Source organism: Opisthocomus hoazin, chromosome 2, assembly GCF_030867145.1.
Source record: "Opisthocomus hoazin isolate bOpiHoa1 chromosome 2, bOpiHoa1.hap1, whole genome shotgun sequence".
In the NCBI taxonomy this organism is placed as follows: Eukaryota; Metazoa; Chordata; class Aves; order Opisthocomiformes; family Opisthocomidae; genus Opisthocomus; species Opisthocomus hoazin.
In genome coordinates, this window is record NC_134415.1 from 105,310,651 (window position 1) to 105,322,871 (window position 12,221).

At 36.4% G+C, this 12,221-nt stretch overlaps 2 protein-coding genes across 7 annotated transcripts in view; one reads left to right on the top strand and one right to left on the bottom strand.

The window, feature by feature from the left end:
- The window catches only part of MCPH1 (microcephalin 1), a 132,730-nt gene that overhangs the window by 48,835 nt on the left and 71,674 nt on the right, over positions 1–12,221 (bottom strand). The window lies entirely within an intron of this gene.
- ANGPT2 (angiopoietin 2) overlaps positions 1–12,221 on the top strand; it is a 46,210-nt gene that overhangs the window by 14,824 nt on the left and 19,165 nt on the right. For 2 of the 4 annotated variants that reach the window (XM_009939718.2, XM_075414709.1), the window contains exons 2-4: positions 7,323–7,478; positions 9,127–9,248; positions 10,979–11,211. In XM_009939718.2, coding sequence (XP_009938020.2) covers positions 7,323–7,478; positions 9,127–9,248; positions 10,979–11,211 — 511 coding nt within the window. The remainder of the gene's footprint in view (positions 1–7,322; positions 7,479–9,126; positions 9,249–10,978; positions 11,212–12,221) is intronic. The other 2 variants (XM_075414712.1, XM_075414711.1) reach the window with 1 other exon arrangement.

The following is a 12,221-nucleotide window of genomic DNA, read 5'->3' on the forward strand; positions in this document are numbered from 1 at the left end:
ATTGATGGGGATTGATTCAGTGCCCGTAAAAATGTGTTTCTTTCGGTCTGTCAAGATAAATGGATCTTGGAAGGGATAGTGATTCTTCCATTTTTATTCTAGCTTTGAGCAGTAGCAACGCTGATAGACTGTGAAAACAAGTAAGAAAAGCTATTTTAAAGAGAACAAATCTGTCTGCAAAATTGGAATTTTTACATTATTTTGTCTTCATAACACCAATACGTTGCAGTGATGTGACAACACAAATACAAGCACACATGGCGAGCCTGGCAATATGGTGCTCCATTCATTACATACATTCATATTAAGCAGCATGTGTGGCATATATATGTAGGTAAAATACTTCATATTGCCTATATGGACTGCTCTGATGAAACTGTGACAATGTTTTCTTCTTTCTATGAAGACTACATTACATTTCACTGTTGTCCATGTTCAGTACGATACAAAAAGATAGTCTTATCCCAAGAAACCCCTCCTAGTGTGCAGATTTCAATTACACTACCAATAAACAGTTTACATATTCAGCATTTTAATTCAAAGGGAAGTCTGTTAAAATAGTCTTTGAAAAAACTGTATTTTCTGTTGTTATATACAAAAATGTAACAAATATAAGGATTACAAATTTAAGGATTCCATGGCATACATGGATGACCTTCTACAATGACACAGTTGCACATTGGCACAGTTCGAAAAAAATGTTTCAAATTATGGGGTGAATTCTACTTCAGATGACTCCTGAAGAAACCAGATGGGGCCACAATCCAAGGAACACTGCCACTCTGAAACAAGGGCAAGGCAACTAAGACCAAGCATTACTGCATTAAAGGTAACTCAAGACATCTAGAGTATGAGAAGTAGGAAGGTCTCATCTGTACTCTGAAAAAGTATTCACAAAAAGAACCGATGAGAGTCATCAGCATTTTTCTTATTTTGCTCTGTCACTAGAACTAAGCAAAATTGATTATGGATGCTTAAGTTCATTTTCCATCTTGCTCGCTTTTGTGTATAAACTAGTCAGGATGACGACCACAGGTACTGGAAGGGCTGATGAAGTTCCTTTGGTTTAAATTCACAAAGATAAGTTTGGAATAAAGCCCAGGACATTTTTAGTAGGGATGCAAGAACAGTAACTCAGAAAGGTTTTGACAGCTTAATAATGTCGAACACTGTAGCTTCAGTGCACATTTAAGAAACACCAAGCTGTTAATGTTGTATTTTCTGTTGCTAGGTTTTCTGCTGGATCTACTCCACTTTCGTAAATTCAAAACAAAAATTAGGGGAAAACCACTACAGACATGTCATTATCCCTTCAATTTTCTCTGTAACTACATTAGATGACTAAGCATGCAAAACGTGTTGCAATACAACCTGTTCAACACTACTGCAAGTTATTTTGAATTATTTTGTAAATGAATTACTAAGGACAATCAAGGTCTGAATAGAAATAGCTGTTTCTCATGGAAACCTTATGCATATTCTTTGGTTTTCTCCCTTGAAAATATGAGGAAAGCTAGTTTTAGGTAAATTATTCCATATTTACCAGGTGCCGCTGCCAAGAATACGAAGGATCTTAAACTTCAAATTAGTGGCAGGAGAGCAATCAGTTGTCACTGCAATCTGGGGAAGATAATGACGCTCATATGCACTGATATCCTTAGGAGAATACTAGGAAAAATCTGTATTTAAAACTCTAGCATGTTATTTTAAATCACGTTACTTCTTAAAATAACTTTTCTACACTATGAACAGCCACAGTTATCACTGTAGCTGTTTTGACATCTAGGAGAAATCCACAATCCACAAACTTGAGAGGAAATAGCCTCTTGTTTTCTTCTAGGTTAGTGCCTCCAGGCTTAGTCAGAAGTCCAGCAACAAGTGTGAGAGCCAGTGCAAGGAAGGGAGCAGGCGCACGTGGCTGGGGCATGGAGGCATATGACCTCTCCATTAGGCCTGTGATCAGCTGTTAGATGGAACGAACAACCCAAATGCAGCTGAGCTTCATACAGAGTATCCCACATAGCAGTTGCTGAAGTTTTTGGAGCTAATGACATTTTTCAAGCAAGAAACTTGCTGATCTATATACAGGGCTGGACAGATATGACTGCAGATAAACTTTGACCTCTTTGCTATTTCTCCTAGCAGGTACAGTTTCAGAATGGATGTTTTATTGTAAGAATAAAGATTATCTTCAGATATGGGGTAGCATTTGGCAAAGAAAGGATGTATGTATTCATATTGGTATAAATGCTGCCAGGAACATGACTGTTTGATTAGTATATACTAACCATTTGGCAACAAAGAACAAAAGCAAGACCTCGTTTATTACTTTAAATGAAAAAAAATGGTAAGTTAAAGTGTCTACAAAATGCACAAATAAGTTATTGATTCTTTGGAAAATTGTTCTGTGGACACAAACTCTACAATAGCAATCAGGAAGCCTATTCCTTTAAATAAGAATTGGCAGCCCTTCATAAAGGATCAGTACCATCTCTGCCAATGGTTGGAAAACAAAAATTGCTTTTAACGCATACTCTACATGTTGTCTTTTCTTTCTTGCCAATTTAAAGCTTGCTTAAAAAAAAGGCAATCTTGGCTATGAAAGCAGTGTTTTGGAATGTGCTCCAATATGATTGATCTGTCCTCATTCTTTTGGCAGCTCAGCTAAAGTATTTTTGTCAAATTTTATGATTTTACATGATTTGAGGTAATAAAACATGACAACTCCAAAATGATGACCTTAGAGAATTTTGTCTCTCTAAAAGAACATCACCATAACTATATTACAAACCTTAACTGTGAAATTATTTTTTTCGATTTTCCCAGCTGTTTTTCCAATTTAAGCATACTTTAAGAGACATGCTTTTTCCCATCTGTGCTTACATTTTTATATTTTCTTTCTTCAAGAATACATGCCAGCCAAGGTCTTACACAAAAAATAGCATGTTTCATGAAAAAATCCCACGAAGAATCACTGAAATGCTACCAACTGAGTATTCCTGCTTTCAGATCTGAAGGTATTAATAAATCTTGGCCTCTCTGCAGTTGTCTTAAGATGGGATTCATTGATTGACTTACTCTCTCAAAAGAGATGTGTCACTAATAGTCAGCTATGAGGTTTTGAAAATTACTTTGTCCAAAATAACCATCATGTAATGAAGGTTAGCACTTAAGTCTTATACTCCAGCTATTAATTGAATGAAAAGAGATTAAGAATTATCTTCCCATAACTAGCCATGTGGCAAAGGAGAAACCTGGCAGATAATCTCTGCTGCACTTTCCAAATTTGAGCAAAATATTGGACATGCTGTTCAAACCAAACTGCCAAGCTTCCGGACCCATGGATGGTGACTGAAGCGTCTAATTCCTGTGCCCTTCCCTCTGGTAAATGACCCAAGCTGTTCTCTCCCCTTCAAAATCTCTGAGTGTGCTGCTGCTTATAAAGGAAGGAGGCTCCTTGGCAGGAGCTGGTGAATAGCACACAAAGAAGCGTGCCACAAAGAACTGCAGTCTTGCAAAATGGCTGCTAATCCTCAGTGTTGTCGATCAAGCTCAGCCTTGGCTGCCTTAACTGCAGCCTGCATTGAAAAACGTCCTCCACCTCCCTCTCAGGGAAACCCAAGGGCCTCGCTTCCCGGGAGTGGGCAATGGGAACATGTTCTGCTCTTGCTAAGGTCAGGGGGAGACCGTCGGCATTTTGGAAGAAAGTAATTCTTTTATTCGTCTTTGAAGAAAGATTAAAGTAAGCACCCACCACTAAAAAAAATGAGGAAATGTAGTTGTAAGAAGTCCTACTTTGTACAGTTTTGCATTGTATGATGAAGAGAGAGGGGGATATAAGCAAGGAGGGATGAATGCGTATCTTGGCTCTGGTCAGGAAAAGAGCTTTTATGATGTGTACATGCAGAGAATGCACAAAAGTGGGAGGGTATTCCTGAATATGAAAGAACAGGAGGGGTTTATGTAATCATGCTTTGTAGGGTTTTTAGGGAAAAAAACCCACAAGAAGCTCCAAAGCTACTTAATAGGTCAATACCATGTTGATGCTTCATGTTGCTCTAAAGTAGAGTAATTGACCCAGATCATGAAACTGGCTTTAAATCTTAAAATAAATCCCTTTTGATATTTAAATTTCACGCTTTCAAGTAAGCACAAATACCATATTCCCTAAGTTACTTATTTAATATTTTAAAGTTGAAAAACAGACGTGAAGACAAACTGTTAAGCTGGAGTCAAGAGAATACTACAGTGATTTAGAATACATCACGAGTGAGATATTATTTGAAAGAGGTTAGATACTTGGAGATAGTCTTCTACTTACAGATATTGTAATAAGATAAATTATGAAAATACAGATCTGTGTGTCCAAACAAAACTGCTTTCTAAGGTTGCAAGCACAGTGATGGGGGTATAAAAGTCTGGCAACCAGAACCACCAGATGTCTTAAATTGTAATCACAGGTTTTGCGTACTGTAATCAGAGCAACCTTACATCTGTGTGTTTTAACTGAGCAATTGCCTAAGCCTACCGTAAAATGTTTACCTTACCTTTAAGCCCAGAGTTAACTCATTTTCTAGTAGTGTGTTTTGGAATAACTCAGTGATAACATTTTCAAAGAAGTCATGCAGTTCTGTAATCCTGTTTGCAGAGATGACTTTGCTCATTCTCATCTCTCCCTAGTGAACAAAAAACCAACCTTGAAGAATGAGGTTTAATATCCACAAGTATTTCATGAAAGAATCAAAGGTCTTGATCGGTCTTTCTTTGTTCATCTATTTATTGCCTTCTTTCTTGTTTTTTGTGGGCCTTTTTTCTAAATTAAAGAAGACGCAGTATTTTCAATGCTTTCTCAGATAACTCTCTGATACCTGAGATATCTCACTCCTTTTTTTCTCTGTATGTTCTTTTCTTTTTTCCCCAACATCCCTTCTAACTGCGTCTGTGCATTCCCATCTGCCAGGCGAGGCCATATCCTTAATCTTTATCAATATAATACAATATAATACAATACTTGACTGTGGTAGGCAAATAAAATGCATTCTGGAGATCTCTCTGAATTTTCTTTTAACAGAAGTGCATTTGAGCAAAGGTCTTTTCCAAGTTGTCTATAATGATGTCCAGTTCTTGAGCTTCAGTTGCTAAAGTTAATTTGGACTCATATAAATTGTTTAAACCCCAGATGTCTAGCCTTTTCAGAGGGACACATACTGATTGTTGTTCTCGGTCTCCATGGAGCAGCATCTAACTTTAGTGAAAAATTACTTACTTTTATCTATATAAAAGCCTTCAGAATTTTGCACATCTCCTTGGACTATGGTGCACTAAATACCATCATGCACTGCTTTTTAAATCAAATTATCACTACACTCTGACACCTGATAGCCTAATCACCAAGGACCAAAGATGTCTTACCATTACTACACAATTAAAACCCACTGATCTTAGTTCAGAAAAAAAGAAGCACCTAACCTAAAAGACGTCACCAAAGTTTTACAAAAAATCCAAAATATTTGGTCAAATTAGATTTGTCTCTGGGTGGGGAAGCTTTTGAAAATGAGGAGTATCCAGGAGCAAAAGGTAACAGCTAAGAACCAATCCTGTGAATAGGGAACAACTCTGATTGCCATAGTGTGATGGTGATTTAAGATCCCGTGTGCAGTAATCATGCCAAAACCCAGTTGATTGTATGCTTACTTTTACTATTCAAAAAGGCTATTATGCAAAGAGCATCTACAGGCTGTCTAAAGGCTAGTTTTATATCCTTGTGGTACACCTGCAAAGTACACTTCTGCAGCAGTACAGTAGATCTGGGTCAAAACTTGTGCCAGATCTGAAATCTCTTTTGTGCATTGCAGTTCACCAGCTGCATGGGCAGCATGGAGTGAACACACAAACACTGCTTTGAAAGTTTGGCCACAGTGGGCAGAAAGAAATAATGCTTACTTTAAGAATATACTTCCAGTTTTAGAGGTTTTAACTTCCTAATACACCCTGTTTTCTTCATTTGCCAGTTTTAAAAACCCGTGAAGTCAGAAGAAAAAAACCCCAAAACAGTCCGTGCTCAAGTAATATTTAAGGGGGAAACATTCCAAGCTGATAGATCTGCGAGTTGATCTTTAGCTGGTCAGAAGCAGAATGGCTAAATCTGAACAGTGGTTTGATGGAATATTAAATCATAAGCAGCTTTTTCATTACTGTTAGGGAAAGTAGCCATAAAATAATGTTCAAAGCTCCTCCACACTACAAGCCATTATTCATATGAAGATAGCATTATCAAAATAATATTTCTAAAAAATCAAAATATCAACCTGTTCTACCATTGTCCTTAGATTAGGAATTGGTCATGTTTTATAAGTTATGCTTAATGACACTGCCTATTCGTTATTAGCTAGTATCCTCTTTGTAGGTACAGCATGAAGCTTAAAAATGATTATGGTTCTCTTGCTAGAACAATGTTGGAGTGAAGTAGAAGTCTGATTCTAGAAATTTGCCCAGTTAATGAAAAAAAGAAACTGGATTCTTGGATTTTTAAGAGTTTAAACATAAGCAACGACGCATGAAAGAAATATAAAACATTTGCAAAGTTATGGAGAAAATTATATTAAAGGAGCATGGAGAAAAAACAGACTACTTTTGGATAATCCAGACATATGGAAAGAAAGATTTCATGAAAGGTTACTTGAATTTTCTCCTTGCTTTCCTTGAAAAGTGTACTCTGTTATAAAATGACAACCAAAAAAAGCCTTATTAGTTTAGACACAGAAATTACTTCAGAATCAAGAATTTAAAACAGTTTTTTGCATTCCTAAATATTAAGCATTAAAAGTATTTATAGGTTTTTCTACTGTTTCATGTCTTTATTTGAAAATCTCTGATAAAACTGTGCACATAAGTGTCATGTGATGAAAAATGCTTTTGAAAATACTTGTCTAGATACAGGAAGATGACTAAACTCCTAAGCTTTTGTCTTCTAAAAAATTCCCACCGCTGCCAGAGCTGGTGAAGCTTCTCTGATGGTTACAATGCTGGGAGCACTAAGGCAGAAAAGCTTCCAAGTGCCCGCGAGCATTCTCCCTGCCGCGCCTTCTGCCTACCTCCTGCAAATCTCTGCTCCTGCCTTTCGAAATGGGTGGCCACACATTCCTTGTCACATTTGCCCTTCCTCTCACAGAGCTTAACATCGGGAAACTTCACATAAACGCGTAACAGACAAGGACAAGGAACAAATCTGTTCAGCAAGGCAGCCAGCAGCCTTACTGTACTACCCCCTCTTCCAACATCTAAAGAATGCAACTATCTTCTTTCTTTCCTTTCCCATGTAGCTTGAGAATTACATCCAAGACAGTATGAAGAAAGAAATGGTAGAGATCCAGCAAACTGCAGTGCAGAACCAGACTGCAGTAATGATTGAAATAGGCACAAACTTACTAAATCAAACAGCTGAACAGACCCGCAAATTAACAGATGTTGAAGCACAAGTAAGTAATGGATTTCAACCTCAAAATGCTTCTGCTTCCCAAACACCTACAACAACGAATTTAACAGAGTTTAATGTTACACTATTTGGTTCAACAATTAGAAGTCAGTCATTATCATCAATAGCTCTGCCCACCTCAAGGAAACATTAATATTTGGTAATACATAGTTCCATCTCAAGCCCAGTGTTGTCACTTGAAAGACTTCCATTACAGCAGGATCTGCAGTATGGCCAGCAAGACAATTGTTACATTCATCTTTAAAGATAACGTACTTAAAACCATGTACTATAGCCAAGCATCAGTTGGGTACTAGTATGCTTTTATACAACCCTCATTGTATATCTTTGTTGATTATTCACCTCTCGCCACCAGATCTTAGCTAAAAGAGAGTTCCTTCAAACTGCCTTTGTTCCATTTACCAGGCTAGTTGCTTTTTTACATATAAACTTTCTTTGTATTTTTAAAACTTCTTATCAAGAAAAATGAGTCTTTTTAATGCATGTTTTCACAGATACTTTGTGCCTTTGTGAACTCTTTGATTAACTGACAGTTCATAGTTCACAAGTGTACTAAATTCAGCTTTCTGACCCCATTATTCAGGAGCCCAGTATTTTGCACATGTTCAAAGAATGTATTTATTCATTCACGGTAATGTCTTTATGGAAATTACTCAATTATTTTCTGCTTAGAGGAAGAAAATCATCACTGTAACTTTCCTTCTCTGCTTGAAATTACTGGTGACTGGGTTAAGGGCTTAATTAACAACATAAGGAAATTAACCAAACAATTGCTCTCTCAAGGACACTTACTTTTGGCAATAGTTTTCAATTACACTTAAGTGTGAAATCATGTCCTGAATGACTGTTTAACATGAAGGACATGAGTAATCAATTCTTCCTGCCAAGGAAAGCCAAATTCTGCTGAATTAAAAAAAGCTGTTCTAAAACAATGAGAAAATATTTCTAGAAAACATGCCTCAAAGTAATGCAATCTGATACAAACCAAAGAGTATCTTGCATGTTTCCTAATGTCTGCATTTCTTCATTTAAAGATGCAAATAAATTTAGATAGTAAACAATACATACCAAAAATGTAACATTAAAATGCAAGGAATGAATCAATAAAAGTGTGGTTCACATGATAAACACTTTAAAATATAATTTGGAATTAAGGAAAATAGCTAAGAGGGAACTAGCTAGTGATTTCAGAACTGGGCCAAGATTTCAACGAGCGAGAGATACGCAAAGTACTTTCTTTCTACACCAGATTGAGAAAACACTTCAACTTAAATTTCTCTCTGAACAACAACCATAATAGTTCTGGTAATGAAATAAGAATATCACAACAGAGAGGAAGGTAAGACAGCAAAAGTGAAGTCCACAGTAACTTTCAGCCACTGATCAGAAACGTAGCACACTACTGAATTATTCCCAATGATATAAAGTAGTGTAACAACAAAATTAGTGCAACTGTGTGTATTCTTCTTCATTGTAATTCTATGAGCGTTTGTGCCCAAATTAAGTGTTGAAAAATATTTTGTTAATTATAGGCTTAAGTGGAGATTTGCAGGATTTCACAACAGAAAGAAATTACAATTTGTTTAAAAGATTTACCTTGATTTTCAAATATTTTTATAAATTTTATTTAGGTATTAAACCAGACAACCAGACTTGAACTTCAGCTTTTGGAACACTCGCTTTCAACAAACAAACTAGAAAGACAGATTTCAGATCAGACCAACGAGATAACTAAATTACAAGAAAAAAACAGGTAAGTTTGCATATCAGCCCAATAAAACACTGTTCCCTGAAGTGCCCTTCTAATGGTTTTAGAAACAGAAGTACTCAAGGAGGAAAACAAGGCCTTGCACAGAAGCTCCGCACACCCAGCTGTGCTCATTACAAAGGTCATATGTTATTTAAGGCCTAGAGCAATACTCAGGCTTATTCTTCTTGTGTTCCGTTATATATCTTTCCTCACGATCTAAAGTTCTCCTTTATATGAGAAACTTCAGGTTAAAACTGAAATACTTCTCAGTACTTCAGTTGTACCCAATTCATATTCTTCTTTAGACCTAACCAGATGAAGTTATGGATTACATAGCCTGCCTCAAACTCAGCCAGTGCAACCACATCTCTAAAACTTTATTTCCATGTAGTACACAGCTATCCTAATACACAGCCATGTCATTGCAACATTCTTTTTTTCTAACCTAGTGAGAGGAGTCAAATACTACTCATATTCAATGTTCCTTACTAGTCAATGTTTTGAAATTCAGACCGATAACCAACTATGACTCCTGCCCATTTCTGTACTTTGCTATTGCCTAAAGGCTCATACATTTTTTCAGCTAGTTTAATTTTCGTATCACCAGGCTCTTATTTTACTTTTGGCAATAAATAGTTTACAGAGAAATCTAAAAGCAGCAATAACAGTAAGTTTTCTCCTTCAAAGTCATGTTTTTCAATGAGAACCATATGTGCAAAGTGCTTTTATTTTAAATGAATTAGCTTAAAAAACCTAGGAGACATGTTTTGACATTTTTGTTCACTACTACATTTATATATGCTTCCTTAAGGTTTTATTGACCAGCTTAATAAAAACAAGCATCCTTATCAAATGGAAAACAAATACTGAATTTTAAAATGTCTCTTTTTTTTTGTTGAACTCAGCAGACTTTAGACTACCCTTGTAAAACTGACGTAAACACAAAGCATTATTTCTCACCTAACAAAAGATGATCTGTACATTGAGCTAATCTGCTTGACGCATTATTATAAGGTTCAGGATCTTTTTCAGGAACAGTAATAGATTTTAGGTGAACTTCTCGCTTCCAGCCATGCACCTTTTAACATCAGCTTTCTCAGAGTCTGCGTCAGCACAATTACCAATGAAATCATTTTCCAGCCAGTCACTTACTCACACCAGCTCCAGAACTGGAGATGGGTAACACATCTTCAAGTAACTATTTGCACATTCCCTGTCTTAACATTGTAACATTTATTTAAGTACATATTTATTATAATTACTGGACATTTGAAAAGCTCATAGGTTCATCTTTAAATAAGTTTTATCTTTTAATAGGGTAAAAACATGAAATCTTTCACTATTATGCCTAATCTGTAGGAGAATGATATTCAAGACACTTCATAGTCATAAGTACTGATTACTTTTGTCTGCATCCATTTTATACTCTCTGTACCTCTAGCACTACCATCCTTTTCTCAGGACCAAACTGTATCTTTCATAATGTTGAATTATCAGACACCCAATTGTTACCCTTTAAAAGCCTGTGATACAGACTATACTTGATAATGTTGTTTGTTAATGTACTAATTAGTTATAAATTAAAGCATCAAACTAAACTCAGCTTTCCTTCAGCTTTCTACTGCATGCATGGCATGAGAGAATGAAGTTGAGTACGTACAAAGACACTTCTGATTCTCTCTACATCAGCTCACAGTTGTTTTTTGAGAGCCTAATTGTAATCTTTCATTTAGCTTTCTAGAAAAAAGAGTTCTTGAGATGGAAGACAAGCACACACTTCAGCTGAAGTCAATAAAAGATGAAAAAGATCAGCTTCAAGTCCTAGTAGCCAGACAGAATTCTATTATAGAAGAACTAGAAAAGCAGTTAGTTACAGCTACAGTAAACAACTCAGTTCTGCAAAAACAGCAACATGATCTGATGGAGACTGTTCATAACTTGCTTACTATGATATCTACACCAAACTGTAAGTAAAAGCAGACATGCTTATATCATCTGAGTGACATTCCCTAATTTGTGTACATTATTACCTATAAAGTCATACAACCAGTTTCCTCACACTTCTGCTTCTCAAAAAGTTTGTTGTTTTTGTTTTGGTTTTTTTTTCCCTTAAATTCTGCATCAGAGTTAACTAACCTACTTTTTAGCGGTGGAGGGTGGGAACAACCGCAACATTTATGTAGTTTCTTTTCAACATTTTGCTCATCTTCTGTGGTTTATATTGGTTTGCCTGCCCACTTCTCCAGTGGTTCAACAAAATACAGTGACGCCAAGTACCATTTATCTCACATGGCATTCATTCATCTGGCAGTACACACTCCCCTTGACCAAGTATCTACTTCTGCCACCTCTCATTGCTCTATGCACACAGAGTTGATCAAAGAAAGGACAAATTACAGTGGCTATTAAAGGCAAAGGAATCAGCACTGGCCCAGTTTTTAGCACCTATGTATGCCCCACATCACACAAAGCAGCAGCCCAGGGCAGCAGGTACTCCCCCAAATCCTCTGGTCTTTCACTGAAGCTTCCCTGTTCCTCCTAAAAATCCCTCAGCCTAGCAAATTTTATAGGCAATAATCTCACCCCTAAATGCCTGACAGCCCTGCAACAAATCATAGCCACCGAGCATAGCTTCCAAATTTATGCAGATTCACATGCTCCATAAAAAAACCGCACAAACCATAAACTGAAAGTTATGGCTAGGCAGGATTTAAACAAATGAACAAATTCCTTATGTTGAATTTCATATCTGACATGGAACTTTGACAAATTAAGAAGATAATAGTGGTTCTATATAAAAGAGTAAAGAATCTGGCATGTTTGCCTGTAAAGTTCTCAGGGCTGGAAATACACAAGCATATAGAACCTCTAAAAAAAGGATTTAAAATTGAATACTAGGAAAATTTAAAAATAGCTGTCATTGAAACTTAAAAGACAATATAGATAGACTATGCTACGTTACTGTAAGTTGGATCC